Source organism: Aethalodelphis obliquidens, unplaced genomic scaffold (assembly GCF_003676395.1).
Source record: "Aethalodelphis obliquidens isolate GAN/ISIS:26980383/991018 unplaced genomic scaffold, ASM367639v1 scaffold112, whole genome shotgun sequence".
Taxonomy (NCBI): Eukaryota; Metazoa; Chordata; class Mammalia; order Artiodactyla; family Delphinidae; genus Aethalodelphis; species Aethalodelphis obliquidens.
In genome coordinates, this window is record NW_020838056.1 from 690866 (window position 1) to 715719 (window position 24854).

A 24854-nucleotide genomic window follows, 5' to 3' on the forward strand; every position below is an offset into this window, starting at 1 on the left:
AGCAGGCGGACTCTCAGCCACTGCGCCACTAGGGAAGCCCGATAAGTTTTTATTTAACTGCACGCTGATATGACAGCTGTCACTAACAGAATTGTTTCAAATGAAGTTAAAGACAACTAAGTGCCACTAGGGCCATCTTATGGAGAAACTGAATGAATCTTTTGGCCACCCCAATATTTAGTGGCTATAGAAAAGTCAGGTAGCCCCAGACTGTAACCTGGCATCGTGCTCTGAGGAAGGAAGGGCATGTGAGTTCATTGAGTAGTACTTTCTTTGTTAGGTACCACCACATGCTTATCTCCTTTCACGTTTTCTCTAAAGAATTGAGTCAGCTGATACTTAGATCATGGGATAGCACACAGCCAATATGAATTCACTGTTATATTTAGAATCCCAATAAAATTGCAAGAGATGGTATATCAATGGTAGCATCCTGGCTTGGATAGATGCAGAAGTTGGTGTTGAAAGCAGACTGTTCTGTTACCTTGCCAAGAGTCACAGGAGCACACCCAAGAATGAATCGCTAGACCCCGGTTTAGTGTCTGTTATTCATCATTATCTTTTACCCGCAGTTAAGGTGGTGAAGTATGTAGCTTGTCTTGTGTGTTTTAATAAATAATTCCAAGATCCCCTCAACCAAGATGATAGTTAGTCAATAAGTTTTAACCCAAACTTGTAAAGCCAGTAGATGAAAATGGCCTTTGGACTACGTTGCTGTTTTTATTTGCACGTATTCTAAATGAACAGTAAAGCTTGGCTAAGTACTTATGGAATCCTGAATTATGGATTTCTCTTAGTTTTCCCTCTGTTTTCTAATAAGTGTCTCTTCAGAGAGCATTGTTTCTTTTTCTTAAAATTTTTATTGGAATGTAGTCGATTTACATTGTTGTGTTGGTTTTTGCTATACAGCACAGTGAATCAGTTATACATACACATAGGTCCACTCTTTTTTAGATTCTTTTCCCATGTAGGTCATTACAGAGTATTGAGTAGAGTGCCCTGGGCTATACAGTTGGTCCTTTTAAGTTATCGAGAGCATTGTTTCTTATTTCAGTTTCCACAGTGGTAGCTTTATGTAATTCTTCAAGGTGTCGTTGATAGTTACTCTCACAAGATGCTTTGATGATATCAATCTGTAAAGATTGTGGGGCTTCCCTGGTGGCGCAGTGGTTGAGAGTCCGCCTGCCGATGCAGGGGACACGGGTTCGTGCCCCGGTCCGGGAAGATCCCACGTGCCGCGGAGCGGCTGGGCCTGTGAGCCATGGCCGCTGGGCCTGCGCATCTGGAGCCTGTGCTCCACAACGGGAGAGACCACAACAGTGAGAGGCCTGCATACCGCAAAAAAAAAAAAAAAGATTGTGTAGGTTGTGGATAAAAAGGATCAGAAGTCTAAAAATTCTTAAATTCCAGAACACAGAAATCCTCTTTTATTTCAAGTGATCAGGTAGGGTGTTTAAAAGGAAACTCCTTAGTACAAAATATTTTCTAATTCTTTTTTTCAATTTGTTAGTGTACCAGTAGATCACTGTTTTTTATTCTTTCATTTTTTTCAGCACCACTTTTTTTTTTTTTTTTTTTTTTTTTTTTTTTTTACGGGTCTTTTTTTTTTTTGTTCTCTCCCGTTGCGGAGCACAGGCTCTGCACGCGCAGGCTCAGTGGCCATGGCTCACGGGCCCAGCCGCTCCGGGGCATGTGGGACCTTCCCGGACCAGGGCACGAACCCGTGTCCCCTGCATTGGCAAGTGGACTCTCAACCACTGCGCCACCAGGGAAGCCCTCAGCACCACTTTGTATTTTACTGCTCTCATCTTTCTAAATCTTTCCCTATAATATCTGCCAAGTATTGCTTTTGACCTTGATGACCGACTTTGATCTACATGATACCTGGTGTCAGTCTGAAAGAGGTAGGGTCCTTGAGACTGAATTAGGGAAAAGGTTGGGAAAAGAAATGGAGTGGGCACCAACGACACATCCTTCTAGAACACTGAGCTGAAAGTTCTTTCCAAAGCGTGTCACCTCTTCCATTTGTCTGCACACCTGGGATTCTTCTGCCTTCAAAGCTCATGTCTGCTTTTAACAGGAACCTCTCGAAAGTAGAAGAGCTGAGTGTTGCCAGTGTTTAAAATGATAATAGTGCTTAGACTTATGAAGCGTTTTTCTTTTTCAGGGAGGAGAGGGATATGATGCAGGAATGTGTACTGGGAAGCTGAGGAGTAGGGGAGGGAGGTGTCAGAATCTCTGCTAGGAGTCCAGTCCCTATCCCCAACCGACCTTGTGAGTTTGTGTGTGAAAGATGTGGAAGCAGAGACAAATAGTTGCTCAGGACTCACTGGTGTGGTGGGAGCACCTGGGCCTTGTGGGCTGGAACACCTTGGATTTGAATCCCAGCCACGTCACTTTTTTTTTTTTTTTTTTTTCCAGTACGTGGGTCTCTCACTGTTGTGGCCTCTCCCGTTGCGGGACGCGCAGGCTCAGCGGCCATGGCTCACGGGCCCAGCCGCTCCGTGGCATGTGGTATCTTCCCGGACCGGGGCACGAATCCGTGTCCCCTGCATCAGCAGGCGGACTCTCAACCACTGCGCCACCAGGGAAGCCCCCAGCCACGTCACTTTTACCTGTGAGGCGCTGGGCACGTTACTTGACCTGTCTGAGTATCAGTTTCCTTGTCTGTAAAGTAGACATGCTAATTACTCAGCAGGGGACTTAAATGAGAGAATACAAGTTATGTAAATATGATGTGCCTTAAGTATACCTGGCCCAGGGAAGGTAAGCGATAAATGGTTGCTGTATTATTAATAGCAACAAGATGAAAGGTGCTCACCTCCCCTTCCTGTTTACAGAGGGTTCCTGGGGGCCGTGATTTCTTCGTTTCTGTGTCCTGGCACATGGGAGGGCAATCGGTTCGTATTTACGGAGTGAACTAACTCCTAGCAGGCTTACGAGATATAAATTTATGGTTTTATTTTGCATTTGTGAGCCTAGCCCAGGGCTTGGCACCTGTGATTTTGGCAGCAATCAAGAGAAGAAGGGTGTTAAGTGTCAGGGAGCTTCATTTTGGTATGACGGTCAATACCCAAATAGTGGAGCAAATCATCATCTTAATACACTGAGATGCCTCACCACTGGAAGGTACAGGGTCCTGCAGAGTGAACAGCGGCGAGGGATGTTACCAAGTTTGGGGGCTAGGGAAAGAAAATATTCAATATTAAAATCCAGGTCACCTGACTTCCCAATCTGGGCCTTGTCTCTCACTTCTGGAGTGATGGGGGACAGCTTGATACATTACTCTGGTAGTAGGACGGTTTAACTGCTGTTGGTCGGCAGGTGTGTCGGCATTGCCTGGAAGACTGAAATGTGGCCCCTGAGTCGTCTTTGATCTCACACTCACGTGAAGGCTGCCAGGGTAGGGGCTACAGTCTCTATTTCAGTATCCCTTGGAGTTACCAGTTCGACTCCTCAGACTTTGCCCTTATTGTCCCCCATGAGCTACCCTGTCTGGTGGCTGAGTGCAAGTGAGATTTGTCTGCTGTAGTCTGTGGTCCTCATCGTTTCTCTCCTGCCCTTGAAAACTTCAATGACATCTCACTATCTACATATCATTTTCTAACTCCTTGGCAAGACGGTCAAGGCCTCATATGATCAGCCCCAGGGTGGTTTTCCAGCCTCGTCCACCAGCCCTCACGCAGCCCATGCACACGCCAAACAGTCACCTTGGCATTTTCCACATGGATCCGGTGCCTTATCACTCCCGGCCTTTCCTCACGTGATTCCAGCACCTGAAACACCGGCTGTCCACGTCATTCCCTGCAGACCTCGTCCCCACCATCCAAACGGTGACTTTGTGTCACCTTTTCCTACTCCCGCCCCAGCTCCTCTATTCCCTCCTCCACTGTGGCAGTTTTCACACTCTGCCTTTAGTGCAGTTATTTGAAAACTTGCCATTCTTCTTCCTCTATTTTTAAATTTTATTGAAGTATAGTTGATATACAGTGTTGTGTTCATTTCTGCTGTCCAGCAAAGTGACTCAGTTATGCATATGTGTACTCTTTTTCATATTCTTTTTCATTATGGTTTGTCACAGGATATCGAACATAGTTCCCTATGCTATACAGTAGGACCTTGTTGTTTATCCCTTCTATGTATAATAGTTTGCACCTGCTAATCCCAAACTCCCAATCCATCTTCCCTCCCCCACCCCACTCCTCCCCCCTCGGCAACCACAAGTCTGTTCTCTATGTTTGTGTCTGTTTTATAGATAAGTTCATTTGTGTTGTGTTTTAGATTCCACATATAAGTGCTATCATATGGTATTTGTCTTTCTCTTTCTGACTTACTTTGCATAGTATGATCATCTCTAGATCCATCCATGTTTCTGGAAATGGCACTATTTCATTCTTTTTAATGGCTGAGTAGTATTCCATTGTATATAGGTACCACATCTTCTTTATCCATTCATCTGTCAATGGAGATTTAGGCCGTTTCCGTGTCTTAGCTACTGTAAGTCGTGCTGCTATGAGCATAGGGGTGCCTGTATCTTTCGGAATTATAGTTTTGTCTGGATATATGCCCAGGAATGATATTGCTGGATCATATGGCAACTCTGTTTTTAGTTTTTTGAGGAACCTCCATACTGTTTTCCATCGTAAAGCACGCCATTCTTTTAATGAAACCGTGGGGTTCTACAGAGTGGGGACTGAGTCGTATCATCTGTGCATGGCAAGCATGTGGGTGATGGTGTCTGGGGAGCGCACCGAGTGTTGACTTGAATTGTCTAGGCCACACCATTGCACGTTGTGCTCTGTTGTGCTTGAACCTGCTTAGGACGTTGGCAGCAGCTGCCTGAGGAATTGACTCTTGTTCACTATAGGCGCCGTACCTCTGTGTTTACGTAACAAAGCTCTGTTGAGGACCTGCCCCCTGTGCACTAGATTCATGTAGCAGTGGTAGATGTAATAGAGTTATATTCTTCCTGGCCTTTCTTCTTGTGCCAAGAAGTTAGCTGTATCCCCTTATCTCATTTTGGGTAATGCTGTAATGCCATTTAATATTACATATGGCTCATAAGTTGACATGCCCATGTTTTATATGTTTACAGCTATTAAATTTATATTTGTACCTAGAGTTCTCGTCTGAGATCCGTACTTAATATATTCAGTAGCTTCCTAAACGTGACCACTAGAATGCCCCACAGTCCCCTCAAATTCAACATGTCTAAAGCGGAGCTCAGGATTCACCTCCCAAACCATTCCCCTGCCAGCAAGCCCTGCCCCTCTCATCCTGCTGTGCAAACTAGAAACCTGGGGGGCATTCTTAAAATTTCCCTTTTTCATATTCCTCATTTAATTTGTCAGCAAATAATTCAGATTTTGCCTCAAGCACTACTGCTAGCACCCAACTCAGGCTGCCCTCTCCTCTTGCCCAGGCTGTAACAGCTGCGTGAGCCAAGAACCATGGATGGCCAGGAGTGGGGTTGGTTACCAGCCAGCAAGGACTGGGGCAGTGAGTTGCTGAAAGGGATCAGTGGGACAGAGGCAAAGGCAGAGGACTGGACAGGGAGGACCGTAGCAACATCACGGCAAAGGTGGGTCTTCTCGCTGTGGAAAGAGCCCCTTGCAGAATGCACACGTAAGGTATCTGGGAATCGAGAGGCTGACTCTGGAGAGTGTACCGTTGGGGAGCTGGAGAGACCCTGAGAGAGGCTGGTCAGGCCCCTGTACTCATTGCTCGGCTACCCACACGTGATCTCCTTGGCGCACAGAGTTTCTGCTGTGGGCCTGGATTTTTGTGAGGACAGTTGAATTTCATATGCATTCCTGATGTGCACCTTCCTCTCGTGCAAGCTATAGCATTCCCTTTCTGGAACGCTTGGCATCTTTATAAGGAGGTGGTACCCGAATACTGGCGGGCAGGGTCAGGTTGTTTCTTGGTGACAATAACAAATGACTGTAGACCTTGGAGGGTCTGGAGGCCCACTGGATATCCTGGCGGGAAGAGTCCCACAGTGTGTGCTTGTGCTTGTAGCCGTGTCTCCTTGCTTATGTGTGTTTGGAAAGGAAGCAGTGGCCCCATGCCCCTCCCTGCCTAGGTGCTGGTTTGCAAGACTGCCTTATTTTTCCCAAGAGACAGTCGGTCCTCTCTAAAGGATAACATATTAATGTGCAAAGGCCGATATTCCACCTCACATGGTGCTTCAGAAGGCAGGATCAACAGCCGAACTTCAGAAAGGTTCAGACCTAGGGTAGTGCTACGCGTTTGTTTTCTGGGAGGAAATTTCACATCTCTAATAGAGGCCAGGGGTTGAGGTAGGGAAAGGGGAGGGGGGAGGTGAGAGGAAACTTCTAGCTACCAATTATTGTTGTCCCCCTCGGCTGCAGAGAGGTGCAAGCTGTTAAAAGGAAGGTGTCTGATTTTCCACAACATCCTTTTTTTTTTTTTTTTTTCCTTTTGAACGAAGGAAAGCGCGCCACTTAAATTCTCTCTCCATACGCCCGAAGGCAGAAGGAATCTTGGCATTTATGAGAGGGGCCCCAGAGTCCAGGTTAGTGACCTAAGGCAGGGCAGCCTACTTTAAAAAGGCTCTGGCAAAGGTCATTACCTAAAAGTAGTTTTGTTCTGAGTGAAATTAAAAACAGAGAGGGTGTATGCGAATGAAATGTGTATGTGCTATAGCAAATACAATAAATAATCAGTGCCTTCTCTCAGTATAAAATTATTCATCTCTATGATAGAAATCTTCTCTGAAATGAGGCAGTTCTATAAAACTCCTGGGAAAGACACACTTAAAGTTAAAGCCACTCATTTGTGAATTCTTACTTCCATTGTGTACTTCCTAAGCAACGTAGACCTGTATCTGAAGCTTCTTCATGCAGTGGTCCAAAGCCTGTTCATTCGATAAATATTCTAGATGTTATTTGAGCAGGTGTGTGCATATAGAGAAGGAAAGCACAGCAGAATGCATTTGGTCTGCGTCATATAATGTGTATGTATAACAGTTCCCAGAAGAGGTGAGCTTGTGTGATTTGGAGGCATTTAGCCTGGATTCATCCTCCAGCTTTGTCACCCATTGTCTGTGGGACCTTAGACCAACTACTCAACCTCTCTGAACTTCAGTTTTCTCCCCTGAAAAATGGGGATAACTGCACCTCGTCTCAGGATGGTTGGGAAGATAAAGTGCTTTACCACCCGCAGTGTGTGAACATCAATATCATCCCTCCAACGACAGCCCTGGTTATTGCTTTATCTGTGGTCCGCCCAGATCCGCCTCTGTGGCCTCAACTGGTGGCAGTGTGTGTGTTCTGTCACGTGATTACCGAGCATAACTTCTCTTCAGGGGCCTGAGGTCAGATGCTTCCTCTGCGCCGTCATCTGTTGGGACTGGGTGGACCTGTCTCCTATGGCCAAACTGACTAATCTCCAAGACCCCCTTCCCCTCTCCTCCCCCTGTTCAGGCACAGAAGTCCGGCTCTGGAGGGGACACTCAGGCCGCAGAAGACCTGCTGCTGCTCGGCAAGCCTCTGACAGACCTCATCAGCCTGCTTATCCCGCTGGTAAGAGCTCACACACCTGCTTGTGTGTCTCTCAGGTCGTTGCAGAGGGTGAAGTGATTTTATTTGAATTTCATGATGTCTTGAGTTGCTATGCTCTTTTGATTCCTTTCAAAACTAGAACCAAAAGAAATTTCAGAAGATTATTTAGTCTGGAAATACTAAATTTCTACTTTAATATGCGGTGGCTAATCGTTCATTTAAGTGGATATTTAAGTAAGGCAGAGCCTCAAATTCTTCTTAATGGATGTGAGGTTAAAAAAAAAAAAAAAAAAGGAAAATCAAGAAATGAATTCCAAGAAGGAAGAAGAAATCCATTGTGGGCATCAATTCTCTTTCAAAAAGATATTTTAGGGTTGCTTGGCATGCAGGACTACCCTGAAATGCAGAAGCGCAGACAGAGCTAGAGCATATCCACCACAGTCTCCATAGAAATAGAATGAAATAAGTGAAATTACACGAAAACAGATGAGACTGCACAAGACTACTGAGTATGTGAAAAGAACCCAATGGAGACTTGGATCAACTGAACCTCATTGTAGTTTTGTCGTGCATTTCCCTGATAATTAGCAATGTTGAGCATCTTTTCATGTGCCTGTTGGCTATCTATATGTCTTCTTTGGAGAAATGTCTTTTTAGGTCTGCTGCCCATTTTTTGATTGGGTTGTTTGTTTTTTTTTGTTATTGAGTTATATGAGCTGTTTGTATATTTTGGAAATATGCAGGACATAGATGGGGCTCCAGTGAACAGAGGGAAGACTAACCAAGTCATGCACTCTTTAAGGACATATAAAAGACTCAAAACAGCCCCATTAAATATAACTGATGCAATATATGGTATGTAGGATAATACTCATATTAATAGCATATAAGATTTAAACAAAAAAAGCTTAAAGGCAGTTGAAGAATCTATTTCAGGTAAACTTCTAGGACACTCTATTTCACGTATGTATCTTATAGACAGGGTTTTGGTGTTTGCCACATTCTGAGATTTGCTTTAATAGTTGAATTTATGCCAATTAGATTTATTCTTAAACTTATCTTTGGTCTTAATTTTATTGTCTTATTGTATATTTGCTTTCTAAACGTTTTCCTCTATTAGACGTAAGGTTTAATGCAAAACAAAAAACCTTTATCAGGACAAAGAGAAGGACTCTACAATGGTAAGGAGTAAAATCCACAGGAAGATACAATAACTATGAACCTTTTTGTGTCAAATATCAGAGCACAGAACTATAAAAACAGAGAAGGACCAAAACATACAGGGAAAGACCAAAACATATAGGGGAAAAAAAGTACAGTAATATCAAGAGATTTAACCTGTCTTTCTCATTGCTTGACGACCCAAGTGGATGAAAATGATGATATAGAGCAGGAGTTGACAAACTAAGGCATGTGGACTAACTCTGGCCCACTGCCTCTTTTTGTAAGTAAAGTTTTATTGAATACAGCCACACAAACAATTGTCTGTGGCGGCTTTTGCATCTTGACGGTAGAGTTGAGGAGTTACAACAGGGACTCTGTAGCCCACAGGCCTGTGTTGTTTACTATCTGGCTCTTTACGGAAAAAGTTTGTTGACCCCTGGTATAGAGGATATGAAAACTTTAGTAAGATTAATCTAATAGAAGTATATCTGTCTTTCTACCCTGAAAATAGAGACTGTGCCTTCTTTTCAATTTTCTGGAAATACTTTAAAAAGTTCACCATGCGTTAGGTTAAAAGCATATCAATAAATTCCAATAAGTAGGAATTGTATAGACCACATTGTTTAACCGTAATATACTTAAACTAGAAGGAAAAATAAAAACAATAAAAATACACTGTTAGCAAATATTATCGATGAGCACAGTCAAAGACATTGTGATTGCGTCAGTCTGGGTCCCATCAGAAGACAAACCACATAGTGATTTAAACAAAAGAATTTCAATATAAAGAATTATTAAGCTATAACTGACGAGTAAATGTAAGATTTAAAAAGAACTCTGTAGGGTATCCGAAAGCTGAGGGAGAGGGAGAGTACCTCAGGAAGGACAAACTTGAAAGGGGATACCTCTTCCCCAAGGCTGTGGGTTAGACCTCATTGGAGAAGGTGTGACTACAGCCCACAGGACAGTGGGCAGATTTGCTGGGTTGCCCAGGCCAGAGCTCGTCCACAATCCCTGGGAAGCAGGAAGCAACCCTTGAGAGTGCCGGTGAATCGTAGCTAGTGGGCAGACGCGCAGAGGGTGGCAGGGTGCCGCTGCTGGTGGTGGGAGGCCTGGAGGGTCCGATGTCTGTGTAGGGAGGACCACAGGAGAAGAACCCAGAGAGGCAGGCAAGTAGGGGGAGTCGGGGTGCCAGTGCTCGGGAAAGCCTGGGATGTACAGTCTCCACTAGGGAGAGCAGTGGAACTGTGATCACAGGCCAGGCTAGGATGAGGGCTGCAGAGGGGCCCAACATTGTGGGCCCCCCGTAAGGTCAGACCTCCACCAGATGCCACGACACCCGTACTTCTGGCCTGCACTATAGCTGCCAGAAATAGCTGGGGAGCCCCTTCTTGCTGCAGTGTATCCTCTGAGATATTTTCCCCAGCCTTTGGGACTCTGAACTCCTGTTACTAGTAACTTGATCACACTTAGGTTCTAGTACATTGGCCAGATGTCTGCCTAAAGTGTGTGAACTGTGTTGTGTACATACACATTTACCACTGCAGTCATTAGGTTTAAAAATGGCCTGCGACAAACAATATGTTTTCTCTGGAAAAGATTAATACACATTTACAGCTGTGTATATAGTGAAGAAAAATAGTAATAAGGCTATTGAGGGCCTCAACTAGAGCACATACAGACCGAAGATAAATTTTTACAGTGGTTGTTAAAAATGTGATAAGTTACAGAATGAGGTGCTGGAATTGCTTTCCCACAGGGAAAAATAAGCAGACTTTTAGTTTTCACTGGACTTGGGTAATTGTAGAGGTATTTTACCTAAAGGAAGGAGAGTGAACTTGTTAGCTTTTGAGGTTCTTTCCAGATAGGGTCCTGTGAAAGTAAGCATACTTATCCTTCAGGGAGCATGAAACCTGTCAACCCATAATTTACGACCCATGTTTACACTATAAAATCATAGTGAACTGTGGGTATAAGACGGATTCTCAGTCTGTTTTTTTTAATATAAATTTATTTATTTTTGGCTGCTTTGGGTCTTCGTTGCTGCACCCCGGCTTTCTCTAGTTGCGGTGAGCGGGGGCTACTCTACGTTTCGGTGTGTGGGCTTCTCGTTGCGGTGGCTTCTCTTGTTGCGAAGTCCGGGCTCTAGTCGCACGGGCTTCGGTAGTTGTAGCTTGTGGTCTCTAGAGCTCAGGCTCAGTAGTTGTGGCTCACAGGATTAGTTGCTCCACGGCATGTGGGATCTTCCCAGACCAGGGCTCGAACCCATGTCCCCTGCATTGGCAGGCGGATTCTTAACCACTGCGCCACCAGGGAAGTCCTCTCAGTCTGTCTTGAGTGTGAACTACTTAGAGAATCTGATGAATCTAGACTCTCCGGGAAAAATGCCTAGACTCATCTATATGCAAAGTTCTGTACACAATACAGAATTTCAAGGGGCTCTTTGAACCCTCAATTGGTAACCGTAGTGTGAGTAAGAATATGACTAATAAAATATATAACAAGTTGACTATGTCTCCTGAAGAAAAGACAAAGCAGGGTAGTTGTTTGATGTAAATATTTTCTTTTTTTTAAAATAAATTTATTTTATTTATTTATTTTTGGCTGCGTTGGGTCTTCATTGCTGCACGCGGGCTTTCTCTAGTTGCGGTGAGCAGGGGCTACTCTTCACTGCGGTGTGCGGGCTTTTCATTGCAGTGGCTTCTCTTGTTGGGGAGCACAGGCTCTAGGAGTGTGGGCTTCAGTAGTTGTGGTGCACGGGCTCAGTAGTTGTGGCTCGTGGGCTCTAGAGCGCAGGCTCAGTAATTGTGGCACATGGGCTTAGTTGTTCTGCGGGGCTCGGAACTGTGTCCCCTGCATTGGCAGGCAGATTCTTCACCACTGTGCCACCAGGGAAGCCCCTAAATATTTTCTTTTTCAAGAAAGTACAAAGCCAGGATATGTATCCCAGATGAGTTTTGTAACTAGATAATTAATTGCTATAAAAATTACGCTGCAGCTTCCTTTTCCCCTATTAAAATAAGTATTTTCAAATTTATGAGAGAGAATTGTTTTTAAGGTTTTCCTTATTATATGCCAAAAATGCCAGTCTTCAGCCTGGCTTATACTTTTCATTTTAACCATGCCTTTCTTGGCCACCGGAAAGCTGTCCCTCTGCAGTCTGGGTAGGATTGCAGTCCTCACCTAGCATCTCCTATGTTGATCTCCTGTAATATCCTCTGGATAACTTTTTTTTTAGTGAAGTGTCTGGCATTTCTTCTTGGCTGTAAACTTGTAGCCTCCTGACAAAAAGTTATTGAATTACAGAGATCCAGCATATACTCTGCAGATAATAATGTACAGGATCCTCAGTATACCTTCATAAACATCATGCGTAAGATCAAAGAACAGCCATTGGGTACGCAAACATGCCAATTTATCACACAGTACAATATAGAAATTCTTTTGCTATGCTTCTAGGTTCCCTGGGGCCCTGTGGAGGGAATAACTAACTACATGATTTGGGCCAAGGAAGAAGGGCTGTTTGAATTTTTTCTCTTTTTTTGTTGTGATGAAATAAACATAACGTAAAATTTACCCCGTTAATCAATTTTAAGTGCTCTGTTCAGTAGTATTAAATATATTCATAATGTTGTGCAGTCATAACCACCATCCACCTCTGTAATTCTTTTCATCTTGTAAAACTGAAACTCTATTCCCATTAAACAGTAACTATCCCTCCCCCGCTCCACACAGCCACCATTCTATTGGGTTGGCCAAAAAGTGCCTTCTGTTTTTAAGTAAAAATAAAAGACACATGTCTCATTTGCACCAAGAACCTTATTGAACAATGTATTCACCCTTTTGTTCCACTACCTTCTGCCATTTTTCAGGCAACTTCATAATTCCATCTTCCCAAAACTTTTTATCTTTTTGAGCAAATAACTGTTCCAGGTGCCTTTTACAGTCTTCCAGAGAATGGAACTTTTTTCCATTAAGAGAATTTTGTGAAGACCTAAATAAATGGAAATCCGAAGTGCAGTGTCTGGTGTATACGGCGGATGAATCAGAACTTCCCAGTCAAGTTATAACAGTTTTTGCCTGGTCATCATAGAAACATGCGGTCTTGCGTTATCCTGATGGAAGATTATGTGTTTTCTGTTGACTAATTCTGGACACTTTTCATCGAGTGCTCCTTTCAGTTGGTCTAACTGGGAGCAGTACTTGTTGGAATTAATCGTTTGGTTTTCTGGAAGGAGCTCATAATAGAGGACTCCCTTCTGATCCCACCATACACACATCACCTTCTTTGGAAGAAGACCAGCCTTTGGTGTGGTTGGTGACGGTTCATTTCACTTGCCCCACAGTCTCTTCCATTCCACGTTATTGGGCAGTATCCACTTTTTATCACCCATCACAATTTGTTTTAGAAACAAAACGTTTTCATTACATTTCAATGGAGAATCGTATGTGGAAATACAGTCAAGAAGATTTTTTTCCCTTAACTTATGTGGAACCCAAACATCAAAGCGATGAACATAACCAAGTTGGTGCAAATGATTTTCAGCGCTTGATTTGGATATTTTGAGTATGTTGGCTGTCTCCTGTGTGGTATAACGTTGATTGTTCTCAATTAATGTCCCAATTTGATTGCTATCAACTTCAACTTGTGTACCTGACCGTGGAGCATCGGCCAGTGAGAAATCTCTGGTACGAAACTTCGTAAACCACTTTTGACGTGTTCGATCAGCCACAGCACCTTCTCCATACGCTGCACAAATCTTTTTTTGCGTTTCAGTCGTGTTTTTACCTTTCTTGAAGTAATAAAGCATAATATACCGAAAATGTTCCCTTTTTTCTTCCATCTTCAATATTAAAATGGCTACGCAAAAATCCACCAATTTTGCTAAGTCTTTTTTTTAAATGCACGCTGATATGACAGCTGTCACACACGGTCTAACAAAATTGTTTCCAATGAAGTTAAAGACAACTAAATGCTGCTAGAGCCATCTTACGGGGAAAAATGAACAAAACTTTTGGCCAACGCAATATTTTCTGTCTCTGTGATTTTGACTATTCTAAGTACCTCATGTATGTGGAGTCATTTATTATTTGTCATTTTGTGACTGGCTTATTTCTTTTAGCATAGAAGTGGTATTTCATTGCAGTTTTAATGTGTTTTTCTCTAACTGTTAGTGATATTGGGCACCTTTTCACGTGCTTATTGATCATTTGTATATCTTCTTTGAAGAAATGTCTATTCACGTCCTTTGCCCATTTTTGAATTAGGTTGTTTGGTTTCTTGCTGTCGAGTATTAGAAACTGTGTAATCTGAAAATTAACCCATTATCAAATATATGATATTAAAATACTTTATGCCATTCTGTGGATTGCCTTTTTACCTTGTTGATGTTGTGTTTTGATGCACACTTTTTGAAAATTTTCATAAAGTCCAGTTTGCCTAATTTCTCATTTGTTGCCTGGTGCCTTTTGTGTCATATCCAGGAGATCATTGCCAAATGCAGTGTCATGAAGATTTTGCCCTATGTTTCTGCCAAGAATTTTATCGTTTTAGGTCTTACACTTAGGTCTTTCATTCACTTTGAGTTTATTTTCACGTATGGTGTTAGGTAAGGGTCTAACTTCATTCTTTTGAACGTAGGTATCCAGTTTTCTCAGAACCGTTTGACGAAAAGACTATCCTTTCCCATTGAATGGTCTTGGCACCCTTGTCAAAAATCATTTGACTATATATGTGTGGGTTTATTTCTGGAATCTCTGTTCTCTTCAGTTAGTCTGTATGTCATTCTTCTGGTTTGATCATTGTAGAGTAAGTTTTAAAATCAAGGAGTCCAGCTTTATTGTCCTTTTTCAAGATGGTTTTGGTTATTTGGGGTGACTTGAAATTACATACGCATTTTTGGATGGGGTTTTCTATTTCTGCAGAAAACTTTATTGGGATTTTGAGAGGGATGGCATCGAATCTGTAGATTGCTTTGGGTACTATTGTTGTGTATTATATTAATTGATTTTCATATACTGAACCATCCTTACATTCCAGGAATAAAGCCCACTTGTTCATGGTGTTTAATACTTTTAATATGCTGCTGAATTTGGTAGTCCAGAATTTTAAGATTTTTGCGTCAGTGGTCATTAGGGATACTGATCTGCAGTTTTATTTTTTATACTGTCTTTGTCTGGGTTTGGAATCAGGGTGATGCTGGACTCATAGAACAAGTTAGGTGTTCCCTTCTCTTCAATTTTTGGGAAAAATTTGAGAAGGATTAGTATTAGTTCTTCTTAAAATGTTTAACAGAATTCATCAGTGAAGCCCTCCAATTCTGGTTGGGGAACTAATATCCCGCAAACTGCACGGTGTGGCCAAAAAAATTAATAAATAAGTAGGGACTTCCCTGGTGGTCCAGTGGTTAAGAATCCGCCAGGGGATGTGGGTTCCATCCCTGGTTGGGAAACTAAGATCCCACGTGACGTGGCGCAACTAAGCCTGTGCACTCTAGAGAGCACGCCACAACTAGAGAGCCCATGTGTTGCAACTACTGAGCCTGTGCGCTCTGGAGCCTTCACGGCACAGCTAGAGAGCCCTCACACTGCGACTGCTGAGTCCATGCGCTCTGGAGCCCACGTGCCACAGATACTGAGCCCGCATGCCACAACTAGAGAGAAGCCCATGCGCTGCAACAAACACACCGCACACTGCAAGGAAAGGTCCCGAATGCCGCAATAAAGATCCCGTGTGCTGCAACTAAGACCCTAAGCGGCCAAATAAATAAATAAAAATGTTAATAAGTAAATAAATAAATGAAAGAAAGGAAAATAGGAGACTATTTTTTTAAAAAATCACATTATCTCACTTGGCATCCAGCACGGGCAGCAGAATTGGTGTTTGACGTGTAGCTGAGGAGCCAGCCCCATGTGCGTGCCAGGAGATAGCACCTAGGCTCTGTGCTGTTGTGGTCTGCAGAGGTACTTGCAGAAGATTTTTGATTACTAATTCAATTTCCTTACTAGTTACAGTTCTCTTCACATTTTCTACTTCTTCATGATTCAGTCTTGGTTGCTTTTGTGTTTCTGGGAATTTTTTCAGCACGATATTTTTTTTTGTAGGAATTGTTTAATTTGTTCTAAAATGTTCATGAAATACAAAGAACCTTAGTATAGCCAAGACAACTTTGGAAGAAAACAAAGTTGAAGGGTTGACACTACTTGATGTCAAGATGTACTATGAAGTTACTATAATCAAAATAGTGAGGCATTGGTGGAAAGATGCCTTTGAAGTTTGTGGATATGTTTGTTACCTTGATTGCTGTATGTTATAAATAAATATGTGTAGTTTTTTTGGCATGTCAGTTATGCTTCAAGGAAACTGTTAAAAATAAGTCCTTTTGAGGCTACTCTATTATTTTCATTTCTTCCTGAATGAATTCACCCGGTAGTCGTTGTGTTTAGTGGTTCTCTTTCTCTATTTTAGGCTTCCTTCCTAGTCAGGCTCATTAGGAGTGGATGTTATTTGTATTTTGTGATGCTGCTGTTTCTTTTCTCTGCACCAGCCCCTTGCTATCTAGTGATATTATGGTTACCTTGACTCTGCTCTGGGTCCCCAAATTCCAATATCATGATGATACTGGATTTATCACAAATCCAGACATCGAGCCTGCAGGGGATTTGGCACAGGTTCTGTTGCTGCTCTTTTCAACAGTAGAGCAGCTTCATTTATTATCCGAAGCCCCAAGGCTGGAAAAGCTTCTTCAGCTTCCTTTTGTGGACAGGAACCCCAACCTCCATTTCACACTCTGTGCCTGACTTTTGTCCTAGCTCCACATGGGGTGTGGCCCCAGTTGTATTGGAGATCCTAGTTGGTATAGATACTTCTAACAGCTTTTGAACCTCAAGCTTCCGTGTGTTTGTTTCATTTCTGGTCCACAAAGATATTTGTATCGTATAATTTTTTTTCTTCTTGTAGTTATTATGGAGGTAGTAGTGCAAAATTTGAAGTCACACACTATCTTGACTGAAAGTCACTTGTCTGTTTAGTTCCCAGCCTTACTACCCACCCTTTCAAAGTGGTTGGCCATCACAAGCTCTCAGTAAATAATTGTGGGGTGCATGAATGAGATATAACAAGTGCCAAAACCTAGTTACAAAATTGTAATACGAGCTGATTTATATCATGCTGTTTGTATGTGTGTATAAAGGACACAAAAAGAAGTGAGGGTAGAGTGATTTATACCAAGGACTTAACAGGATATTTCTCGACAATTTTTTATTAAAATTTTGATTTAGGGTGTGAGTCATAAATCAGAAAGGTTTAGTGTAATGAGGTGGGGCAAGGATCCTCCCGAGAGGGCACAGGACAGGTGACATTCAGCCTCAGCCTTGGAAACATTCTTCCCTCAAGAGTGGCCAGAAGCTGGCCTCAGAGGCAGCTCTCACCCTGCATCAGTGGGAACCAAGGGGTCTTCTTGCTTTTCCCTGAGTATAGTATGTAAGGCATGGAAGCAAAGCAAGGAAGCAGCTTAGTGCCAGCTCTTTCCTCTCTAGAGATATCTGACATTCTGTCCATCAGGTGGAGAGTTGTATCTGGACTGTAATTTTAGCTTCAGAATCTTGAACATTTTTCCTAATACACCTTATTTTTAGTAAACAGTGAGGTTTTTTTTTCTTCTAAATTTAGGATTCGAATTCTCAGAGTCAGATCTGATGGGTACTCCATGCTTCTTGAATGATTCAGAAGCATGTATCTCTTCCACCATCTCTGCCAGTGGCCAGCACAGTAGGAAAACTTCATAAATATTCACCAGCTCTGCAACTCTTAAGTTTCTCACAGTAGCTGCTACAACAGAATTCACTCTTTAATTCTGCCAGTAAGGGTCAACATACTGTTCTGTTCAATGGAGATGAAGAACGATTTGGTTGGATTTCCGGTGGCACTAAATTCGCTCTGTGATGCTATACTAAACTATATTTTGATCCTCCAAAGTAAGCAACTAGGTATGTCTCAGTAGAGCATAAAAGTTTATGTTGAATTTTAAAATGTTGTTCTTCTACTTTAGGCTCAGGAAGTTCCATGTCTGGGCACCTGTGCTACATCCATGAAATGATAAGAATAGTGATTTCTTTTAGAAAAAAGCAAATGAAATTTTTTTGATCTACATTCATTGTGATGATTTGCTAATCGTAATTCTTTTTTAAAAAATATTCTTTTATCTTTTTTCCTATTTTTTAAAAAGTGAATCATAGTTAATTTACGATGTTGTGTTAGCTTCAGGTGTACAGCACAGTGATTCAGATATATACTTTTATCAGATTCTTTTCCTTTATGTGTTGTTACAAAATACTGAGTATAGTTCCCTGTGCTATACAGTAAGTCCTTGTTGTTTACCTATTTTATATATGCTACTGTGCCTATGTTAATCCCAGACTCCTAATTTATACCACCCCGCCGCCCCCTTTCCTCTTTGGTAACTGTAAGTTTGCTTTCTATGTCTGTGGGTCTATTTCTGTTTCATAAATAAGTTCATTTGTATCGTTTTTTTAAAGATTCCACATTTAAGCGATAGCATATGATGTTAGTCTTCCTCTGTCTGGCTTACTTCACTTAGTATGACAATCTCTAGGTCCATCCATGTTGCTGCAAATGGCATTATTTCATTCCTTTTTTAAAAAAATTTATTTTATTTATTTATTTTTGGCTGTGTTGGGTCTTCGTTGCTGTGCGTGGGCTTTCTCTAGTTGCGGCGAGCGGGGGCTACTCTTCGTTGAGGTGCACAGGTTTCTCATTGTGGTGGCTACTCTTGTTGCAGAGCAGGGGCTCTAGGCACGCAGGCTTCAGTAGTTGTGGCACGCGGGTTCAGTAGTTGTGGCTTGCGGGCTCTAGAGCGCAGGCTCAGTAGTTGTGGTGCTTGGGCTTAGTTGCTCCACAGCATGTGGGATCTTCCCGGACCAGGGCTCGAACCCATGTCCCCTGCATTGGCAGGCGGATTCTTAACCACTGTGCCACGAAGGAAGCCCTATTTCATTCCTTTTTATGGCAGAGTAATATTCCATTCTTGATGCCCTTCCTGAGTAGGCATGTCACTAGCAGCGGCCCTTGGGTCTCCTTTCTAATTACTGTCAAAGAGCATGACTACCTGGTCCACCTTCCCAAGCAGGCCATTTTGGGCAGATGGACCCTAACATGTCCTAATCCAGTGACCCAGCACAGCCAATTGACACAGTGTGTAAAAAGCACCTTTTTCATCCAATTTATCTGAAAGGTTCACCAGGGAGTTAAAATGACCATGTCTTGCCTACAGGTCAGTAGTTGGACCAGAAGAGCTCTGCTGGTCCCTTCAATCTCTGTCATTTTAAAATTCACTCCAGAGATAATGAAAACTACCTAGTATCAGTATCAGAAAAGGTGTAGTATTTTTCAGAAAAAAATTCTCAAGGAATCTTGGTTACATGCCATTCCATGTTCCTACTTTTAAGTATCAGTTGGGCCAAAAGATAATTGTATTCATATTTAGTTCCAAGTTATGACTTATTCTCACATAGAATCTTAGCAATTTTAGACTTATTTGGGGCCATGTCTGCATGATCTGGTGAAACAAATTGAGAATCATCAACCTTGACTGAGTTGAACTCATTAGCATACTTCTTAGAAATTGGTGTATCGTTGTGTGGATTCTAAGCCTACGTGTGTACGTTCTAATAGGTATTTTTATTTTTATTTTCATTCGATTCCCTAGGGTCATTAGTAGTCAGGTTTCCATAGTTTCTGTCTGTCCTTGGAATTGAGCCATCTTCGGGAACAACAGTATGACATCACTAAAGACTTGTCATGCAGAATTCATTTCCTGTCATCATTCTACCATCAAGAGCATGCCTTTTGGACTATACACTTACAAATGCAGTAGACAAACACTCATTTTACAGAGAAGTAGATTTGCGTATAAACTGTTTGGTTAAGCTTCTCCTGGCTTTCTTTTTGTCAGTGTGAATGGAAGGGTTAAATTTTCAACTCACAACTTTTTTTATAAGTGTGGTTTAGCACATAATTAAAGATACACTTGAGGCAAAAACAGGAAACTCACATTTCACATAAATGAAACCTCAAAGCTGTTTGGAATGTGGAGGCCAAGGTAATTACAAAATCCATCATGCAGAAACACTGCAAATACAGAAAATTCAATGTGTAACTTTGTGATCAGTTTCTCTTAATTTATCACTGAGAGAAAAATAAATTGAATATTTAATAACTAACCTCTTCTTTCCTGTACTCGTTATTGTTTAAAAATCAGTTCAAAACATTTTGAGCATTAACACTGGGAAAATATAAAGTACCAAAATATAAAATAATAATAGAATAATGTATTATGTTTTTATGCTGGAAACTCACATACATGATGCCAGAAAGTGCAAACGAAAAATGAAACATGAGACGGTAATCCTGATGTATGGGTAGAACAGCTCCCTTCTGAGTTTTCATTTGTTTGTTTGTTTTTAATGCTTACAGTGACACGTAGTTTCTGGGTGTGCCTGTGAAGGTGTTTCTGAAAGAGATTAGCATTTGAACAGTAGACTCAGTAAAGCAGGCAGAGGAAGGTCAATTTGCTCTGCGCTTGAGCTGGGACTTACATCTGCTGCCGTCATATGTTAGAACTCTTGGATCTTGGGTCTTTAGACTCAGACTAGGATTTACACCATTGGCTCCCTTGGTTTTCAGGGCCTTTAGGTTTGGAGAAGAACTATACCATCAGCTTTCCTGAACTTCGAGCTCATGGATGGCAAATCATGGAACTTCTCAGCTTCCATAACCATGGGAGCCAGTCCTTCATAATACATCTCTTTCTGCATAATTATATATCTCCTGTTGGCTCTTTCTCTGGAGAATCCTGTCTAATATACTAGGTGAAAGGGTTGTAAATTTTAAATTTTGATATATATTACCAAATTGCTGTCCCTAAAAGGTGGAGAACCAGTTTTTGTTCTCACTAAAAGAGAGACTGCCTGTTTCCCCACAGCCTTGCTGATACTGAGTTTTATGAAATTACATCATTTGCTTTTCTTATAGATGAAATTTTGTATGTCTTTGGTGTTTTGTATTTATTTCATTTTAAATGTAATTTAGCATCTTTTGTGGGTTTGTTAGCCATTTGTGTGTTTTTTCCTATAAATTGCTTTAGTGTAATCTTTGCTCATTTATTTTCTATTTAGTTTTTTTCTATTGATTTTTAAAAATTCTTTGTATATTAAGTTTATAATTTTGTCATAACAAATATACTTTTTTATTTTCTCTTTGTATTTCTAATTTTTATTGGTACTTTAGCTATAAAGGTAGTTTTCATTCAGTAGTCAACATTATCAGTGTTTTTCTTTTTTTTTTTTTGGTGGTATGCGGGCCTCTCACTATTGTGGCCTCTCCCGTTGCGGAGCACAGGCTCCGGATGCGCAGGCTCAGCGGCCATGGCTCACGGGCCCAGGCGCTCCATGGCATGTGGGATCTTCCCGGACCGGGGCACGAACCCGTGTCCCCTGCATCGGCAGGCGGACTCTCAACCACTGCGCCCCCAGGGAAGCCCATCAGTGTTTTTCTTTATGACTTTTGAATTTTATGTCATCTTTTAAAAGGCCTTCACATTCCAAGACTATAAATATATTCACCTGTATTTTCTTTTAGTACTTTCATGTTTGTTTGTTTTCTACTTTTAGATATTTGATTTAGTCAGGATTATTTTGTTGTAAGGAGAAAGGTGGACATCTGCATGGTGGTGTATTTGTAAAAGATTTCAAACATCAAGTACTACTAAGATTTTTGTTTTGTTTCCTTTTCCATATAATTTTTAGATGAGTGGGAGTAGCACCTGCATATCTTATGAAAATACCATTTCTTTGAATATAATTGATTATATTTATTCTTTGTGCCACAATCATTAAATAATTGGGAGCAGTTTGTGTCCTAAGAGATAATAGGAAAACGTGTCCTATGAAAATAGCATCTCTTTGGCCTAATTGGATGTTTTCCTAATAAAACTGAAGGGGATGAAACCATAGTGATTCTTTTATAGCATAGAAAAGGAAGTGAGTAGTAGCCTCCAAGTAGGAGAGCTATTCTGATATATCCTGCCAGGGGTTACACAGAAGAGCCTTGCTTTTACATTATGTGATCCTCCAGAGAAAGTAGCGTTTTCAGCTGGTTTCCTCTGTGGAAAGACACCTTTTCTCCATTGGTTAATCAGAGAGAAACAGTCACACTCAAGACATGCGGGGTGATGAAGAAAATTCCATTTAAAGTTGCGAGGTGTTGATGGATAACAGATAACTTGAGATATATATTTATGTATGTGTGTGTGTGTGCGTGTGTGTATTGTATATAGGTATTTTATGTCTACTTTAAGGTCATACTGATTGCGTTTTACTTTGTCAATGCTGCTCTTTAAATATCCCGGCCTCGTACAGTGTATGCTAGATTTTTAAACTGTGGAAACTGCTGTTACTTGTCTTCAACAGGGATAATAGCCTAATAACGCGGAGCTCTGCATTTATAGATAACAGCAACAAAAAGAAAATGGTTACATCTTTAAAAAGGGGAAACAAAACAATGATATCTGATTGATTTGACAGTCCATGTGAGGCTGTTTGGCAAGGCACAGTGGCATTTCCATGATGGAGTTGGGTCACCTCTGAACACCAGTTAATTTAATTACGGTTGTGTTGGCTTCATTGGTTGCCCAGATGAAAGACCTTGGGCAAGTTAGTAAGTCTCCATTTCCATGTCAAAAAAAAGGAGAAAATTTTAACACCACACGGGGTTGTTGGGAAGACTAAAGGAACAGTGTGTGAAGAACTGTTGGCACGGCACTTGGCACATAGTAACCCCCACCACCAGTGTGCTTTTCTCCCTCTGTTGTATCCATACTGGTGGCGGCGTTATCTTTATTACTCAGTAGTACAATAACATGCAATGCAAAAACCCCTACAGCTACAACCTCAAAATACAATTCCCAGGTGCCTTCAGACCATATTTAAGATGAGCAGTAAACACCCTGAATTTGTTTTATTTTTGCCACCCTGAAAAAAGCCCTTTGATTTCATGTAAATTCAGAAAGCATGCCGGTGCATCAGTTTTGAAGCAGAAAAATAATGTGGATATTTACCCATAACTGCGGTACAGTGAAGTTAGCAGTTTTGATAATGGTGTTTGGCTTTTTTGTTTTGTTTAATGCCCGCAAAATTATCCTGCCTATAGCTCCCAGAGGTCCTTCCCATACAGCATGTTCTGTAATCATATTACGGATCTAATAAACATCTCTCTTATTGTAATAAACTCTTTGTGAATAGCCTCATTAATGTGCTGAAATAATGTACCCAGGGGTATTTCCAACAATTTCATTGTAGCTCTAAAATAAGCTGCCCTAACTGCCACTTCATCTCCAGTGAGTGTGCCCTGCAGTGTCTCACAGATCACGAAGGTACAAGGGGCAGAGCCTCCCAGTAAAGCTGCTTTGGGGGCAACAAAGTCCCACAGTATGAAACTTCAGACAAACAGTCTCACTTTTATTTTAATTCTGGATCAGTTTCTTTGAGTAAGTGAACCATTAGTTTGTAAAGCTGAGACTTTACCGTATGGAATTTATGCTTAATGTCTAGATAATAAAGCCATAACTATAATTAACCATTTTATGCAGAGAATTTTCTTCTCCCAATTGTAAAAAATTGCCTGGTTTGATCAGTTTTTTACTGTGAGGAAGTGTTTTTTTAATTTTATTAGCCTGGTAACTTTACTATAAAATATCCATTCGTTTAATGGAAATAAAAACCCTTTTTAGGGATAAATGTATTGTCTCCTATACATTTTCCTTTGGGGTATATTCTCTACCTCAAACCTGTATTATTTAGATATGAGCTTTTCAGAAATGGATTATTTTAGCATAAAGAGAACTCCAGGTGTTTTTTGATATCCTGGATTCAGTAAACAGTAATTTTTGCAGAATTCTAATCCATGTAATTCTGTAATACATTTTTGAATCTTTTTTTATTATTATTATGTATTTATTTATTTTTGGCTGAGTTGGGTCTTCGTTGCTGTGCGTGGGCTTTCGCTAGTTGCGGCGAGCGGGGGCTACTCTTCATTGTGTTGTGCGCAGGCTTCTCATTGCGGTGGCTTCTCTTGTTGCGGAGCACGGGCTCTAGGCACATGGGCTTCAGTAGCTGTGGCTCTTGGGCTTAGTTGCTCCGTGGCATGTGGGAATCTTCCCGGACCAGGGCTCGAACCCGTGTCCCCTGCATTGGCAGGGGGATTCTTAACCACTGCGCCACCAGGGAAGTCCACATTTTTGAATCTTATAACAAAAAAGTAAAAAATTCGAGTTTCTTTGTTCATTATTTGGCAGTCATAAGAAATCGTGATGGTCTGTTGCAGGAACTGTTAATGCAGCCTTAGCCCTTCACATCTTCTCCAGCCATTATCGTTCGTTATAGTGAGTCTTGCGTTTACCTCTTGACAGTTTGTGAGGGTCATTACAGAGGGTACCCAGGAAATTTCCCCTTTTTAAAATTTTTGGGGTAGGGAAGACAGCTTTACTTCAAATATTTGAATTACAAAATATGCCATCAGCCCATTAAAACAGCTCCAAGCAATATAGAAATGATAGAAGTAAAACTAAAGTCTCCCCTCCCCGAACCAGGAACTACCTCCAGTGTAACTATGGCTTACATTTGTTGTGTGTCCTGGCATTCTTTTCACTTTGCTTACAATCACATGCGTTTGTATCATTGTTTTTCTCTTGTATTGTTTTAGCTTCCGTTTCTAAAAATAGTACCAGAGGATAGATATTTTGTAACTTGCTTTTCTTTTTACTTATCGCAATAGTATGGACATCTTTCCAAGTCAGCATTTATACTAGAGAATGGACTTGAGGATATGGGGAGGGGGAAGGGTAAGCTGTGACAAAGCGAGAGAGAGGCATGGACATATATACACTACCGAATGTAAGGTAGATAGCCAGTGGGAAGCAGCCGCATAGCACAGGGAGATCAGCTCCGTGCTTTGTGTCCACCTAGAGGGGTGGGATAGGGAGGGTGGGAGGGAGGGAGATGTAAGAGGGAAGAGATATGGGAACATATGTATATGTATAACTGATTCACTTTGTTATAAAGCAGAAACTAACACACCATTGTAAAGCA

At 41.5% G+C, this 24854-nt stretch overlaps 1 protein-coding gene across 5 annotated transcripts in view; it reads left to right on the forward strand.

Annotated features, from left to right (window-relative positions):
* Positions 1-24854, forward strand: part of ULK4 (unc-51 like kinase 4) — a 523006-nt gene that overhangs the window by 355724 nt on the left and 142428 nt on the right. For all 5 annotated transcript variants that reach the window (XM_027097129.1, XM_027097131.1, XM_027097128.1 and 2 more), the window contains one exon: positions 7449-7547. In XM_027097129.1, coding sequence (XP_026952930.1) covers positions 7449-7547 — 99 coding nt within the window. The remainder of the gene's footprint in view (positions 1-7448; positions 7548-24854) is intronic.